Source organism: Branchiostoma floridae, chromosome 1 (assembly GCF_000003815.2).
Source record: "Branchiostoma floridae strain S238N-H82 chromosome 1, Bfl_VNyyK, whole genome shotgun sequence".
NCBI classification, from domain to species: Eukaryota; Metazoa; Chordata; class Leptocardii; order Amphioxiformes; family Branchiostomatidae; genus Branchiostoma; species Branchiostoma floridae.
Window position 1 is genome coordinate 32,632,001 of NC_049979.1, and position 4,590 is coordinate 32,636,590.

At 36.1% G+C, this 4,590-nt stretch overlaps 2 protein-coding genes across 2 annotated transcripts in view; one reads left to right on the plus strand and one right to left on the minus strand.

The window, feature by feature from the left end:
* Positions 1-4,590, minus strand: part of LOC118410961 (homeobox-containing protein 1-like) — a 1,064,572-nt gene that overhangs the window by 328,743 nt on the left and 731,239 nt on the right. The window lies entirely within an intron of this gene.
* Positions 4,096-4,590, plus strand: part of LOC118410969 — a 14,717-nt gene continuing 14,222 nt past the window's right edge. The window contains exon 1 of the mRNA XM_035812956.1: positions 4,096-4,214. Coding sequence (XP_035668849.1) covers positions 4,192-4,214 — 23 coding nt within the window. The 5' untranslated portion in view covers positions 4,096-4,191. The remainder of the gene's footprint in view (positions 4,215-4,590) is intronic.

Consider the following 4,590-nt stretch of genomic DNA (forward strand, 5'->3'; position numbering starts at 1 on the left):
GTAGGAAAACTCACTAAATTTGGTAGCTAGCGTAATCATTCAGGCGTTATATGGCATAAAAGTTGGCGCAGGCCTCAAAAGCCCCCCCCCCCCCGTCTGAAAGACGCCGCAGATGTGATAGTAGTCTAAATGTCGAGGCGCATGTTCGCCTTTACATCGGCAACATAACGGCGCTGAAATTCTCTCCTTTAAATTGGCGCCTTTTTAACATAAATAAGTGAACGTTGGTAACATACTCTGTGACGTAATTAGGGTAACTATGTCGGCTGTGTTGTCTCCTGTTGTGCGTGACAATCTGTTTATGTCGCATCCAAAACACAACACATCACATCGACCTACACAAAACCGTACTTAACTGTCAAATTGACAACAAAATCCTGCACGCACTAACAGCAAAACCAGCGTCTCAAAAAAAGATAACAATTGAAAAATGTGAAAATTGTCAGAGACACCCCAAACAGTCGGTGCACAAGGTAAGCTACTGGCGTCACATCAGACATATTACGACAGCTGTTTTTGCATTAGACAACACATAAACCACCCAACTATATATGTATATATTAAAAATTCCAGTACCTACCAACACAACATCACCAGGGACGCACGAAACAGCTCAAACAAAATATAACGCACCTGGTGCCCAACCGCACAAGTAACTTAATACAGTTACTTAACATAAAAGTAGTTAGAATCAGTCGATACTGGATATATAATATTTTAATCAAACTATTTAGAACACTATTTAGAACACGTCAGGAGTAACCTGTGATGTTTACTTAAAAACGGCAACTTAACAACACCATATCAGTATATGTATCAATATGGCAGGTATCACCGCCGATCGGCGTTGCACACCAGGTTTGCAGGCGCGTGGCGCGGCAGCAGCTGGTTATATTTCACCAAACGACCCGTCACTCCTAGCTTTTGCACATCTTGCACATTTTGCACACCATAGCTGTTACCTGTATTGTTTATTTAGAACATAAGAAGTATTGTATTCTTTATTTCGTAAGATTTGTATACTTTTATTTTCAATTCAGTGATGAAAAACAGCGGACGCGTCTGATTTAAATCTTAGTATCGACTGATTAAAGTACATTTATCGTATCATCATAGGTGACTTATCTTCACAATCGTACAGTTGATTACCATACGAAATTGTCTGCCGGATACTCCAAACAGTTGCTATACGACTGTTACTTTGGAACTGTTCCAGAGTCAAACATCTGTTAAGGAATACCACAACCGCGACACACACCCTATCTGCTTTGGGATGAGCTGATTACCATACGCCAAGGCCGCATAACCTGCTCCGATCCACAGTATCTAGAATATATGTTGATTTTTGAGATAATAACATCGATTCTAACAACGCTACCGCAAAAAAAGAAAGTGCATCATCGCGCAACTGAGTAGATACGACATGCCAACCCTATTGGAATATAGAGATATAGGTCCGAAAATGCAACACATTAACCGTTCTCTCTCTCTCTCTCTGTGTGTGTCTCTCTCTCTCTGTGTCTCTCTCTCACTCACTATCTCTCGCTCTCTCTATATATGTAAATATATATCTATATCTATCTATCTCTATCTCTCTCTCTCTCTCTCTCTCTCTCTCTATATATATATATATATATATATATATATATATATATAAATATATATCGCTGCCAATTACGGCACAAATCTACCTAAATCCCACATCTTTGCCTCTTACATTGTCAAATTAGCGTAACCTGTTCGTGTGTAATTATGAAATAAGAACTTCCAGACTTCAAGGGGGGGGGGCGCTAGAGCCAAGTTTGTCGTTGTATAGCTCCAAAACGGCTAATGCTAGAGAAACCAAACTTGGTGACTTTTTCTTAGAAATATGTTGGCAACAATTTGCTAAAAAAAGAGTAAGTTTAAAATGTTTCGGGTTTCTGAAAGGGAAATTTTACAAAAATCAATAATTTAGGTTTAAACAAGTCAACGGGATTTTAAGGTTATCTTGCTAAGCTTTACTTCTTTCAACATATCTTTCTTATCTAAAGCATCTTAGTTATACATTTAAAAATAAACATTCATAAATTATGCGAATGAGATGACGTAATCCAAGCTGGCCGACAATATTGTGATGAAAAGTATAAACAGCTTATTTATACTCTGATTTTATCACTTCTTGGTATTTTCTTACTGAAAACATTCTTTTTTAATTTATGTCCATGGGGTTTTAGCATTATCTGTTGAAAAAATGTATCGTAAGACATTTAAGGTTGATAATCCAAGATGGCGGTTATCTTAACTACCGATGACGTTTATGCAAGAAATACTGATATGCCATGTTAGAACAGACAGCGAACTTCGTCAGAATGTTTATCAAGAAACGGCTGCGATGTCAAAACGAATACGTGCAAAACCTACAGAACTTCGTTGTCAATTCATCTTTACGAAATGTCAGAAAGTTTGGTGTCCCTAGTGCTTTAACCCTATTTAGACCGTTTTTTTTGTCATCCCTGGAACGGAGGGGGTGTGTGGCTTTTGAGGCCCTCCATTTCTAAGTCCTATTATTCTTAAACGAGGTGTTGTATGGGCACCAAATTTTTAAGGAAATTATATATAGAAAATATCTGAAAAGTATAATACGTTTCACGTTACGATGACGTAATATGACGTAATTATGATGTCATCAAATTCGATTGTATTGACCGGACCCATGAAAAAATGGTATTCTCAGAAAACTTCAAGTTTTGCTCCACAAATGTAACAGCAAGCGCAGATAACAGAATAATAATGTTCATTACGACTAGTGTTGCCAATAGCAACATCACTGACGTCAAAAAGACGTCATGAAATGACGCCATGTACATCTAAGATACCAGATGGGCTCCGCCATATCATGTCCACAAACTTGAATTTTCAAAAATACTTTTTTTTTGCAACAAATAATTGCAAAATCAATGGATATAGACAAAATACATTCATTTAGCTGGTTTTTGATGAAAAAATACCAGAGAGTTACAAATTCTAAGGGATAATAAGCTAGTTATTCTTGATCTGGCCATACGGTCCACCATCTTGGATTTTTGGCTAATGACATCATCAAAATAGCATAATTTATGCATTCTAATTATGAAATTCATTATAAATAACATAATACTTTATTCATGGCGAAAAAATAGCCGTAATATAGCAAATAGACGTGAAAAAAGCTTGTTAGAACCGGAATTAGCGATTTTTGGCAAAACTGCCTGTCAACAAACGGTTTCCATAGCAACATGAAAAACTGGAAAATGTATCAAACTTCTTGATGTTGATGCCATAAATATTTCAGGAAAACTCATTAAATTTGGTGGCTCTTGCATAAGCCGTCCTGGTGTTATAGGACATCAAAGTTGGCGTGGACCTCAAACCCCCACCCACCGGTCTGAATAGGGTTAAAGCCCCAGTGGAATTAAACTATCAGAAGGCTCAGACTTAACGAACGTCGGAACTAAAGCATGTACAGGTAAAAAAAGTAGTACATCACAACACTTTTATGATAGAATACCCTCTTCTAAGTCTTTTTTAACAATATTTTTCTTGTTTTAATCAATTTTTTACTCCATAGATATCTATGTTTACAAACTAGCAAAGAAGGCTGTGGAACCTTTTTCTCATAAATCAAGTAAATAATGTCATGTTAATGATTCATATCTAGCAATATTTAACTTTACTTAACTTGCGAATTCCTGTTTTAGTGAGAAATGTAACGTTTCAAGTTCATTGATGAAATACAGTGAATTTAACGTGATCATCTCGGTCAGAAGGGTAGACATGACAAACTTGGTACCAATTCAGAAAATGGATATTGTGATACAGCTACAAAATCAATATTACGAACAAACAAATACTTTCTGATGTAAGAATAGGAAATAATACTATTAGAGGTAAAAACGTAAACAAAAAAATTGTATTGGAAATGATTACAGATTTAATGTTTTTCTAATTTTTTTAAGCATACTTACACCATACATAACATGTTCAGTATGCTCTAGCAGTAGAATTAACATCAGTAACGCACAGAATGGGTGTGTTCTTTTCTGTTGGTTTGCGAAGCGTCATAATGATATGGATGACTGGAATAAAGTGCACAGGAAAGGTCACCAACTGTAAAAGTATGAAAGGTCGTTTTGCTATCACCACGTCAAAAAGTGCAGCGTGCTGTCTTTCATGATTGGCATACACTTTGCGAGGTTAGTTATTTTTGCTATTTCCCCCCAAAAAATGATCGTTCAAGAAAAACACAATACTTACTACACTGATATGCAGGTCGAATATGAAGCCAACTCTATCTTTATGGGTTTCTTGTGCCCCCAACGAGCTGTGGGTTAAGAAATAGGTAAGAATGTACGAGTCTGATTTCTACACAATGTAAAATTTTAGTATAAAAAAACATGGTATGTTCACTAAATCTAATAAGCATATAAAGATAGTGTCATTAGTAATAAACAAGTTGAGAAGGTTGACAAAACAAGTATTTATCTTTAGCCAAATTTTGTTTGTGAGAGAATTTCTTAACTGTTGGCAGAGAAATGGCCGTAGAAAGTCAAAGAAACGTGATATATCTTT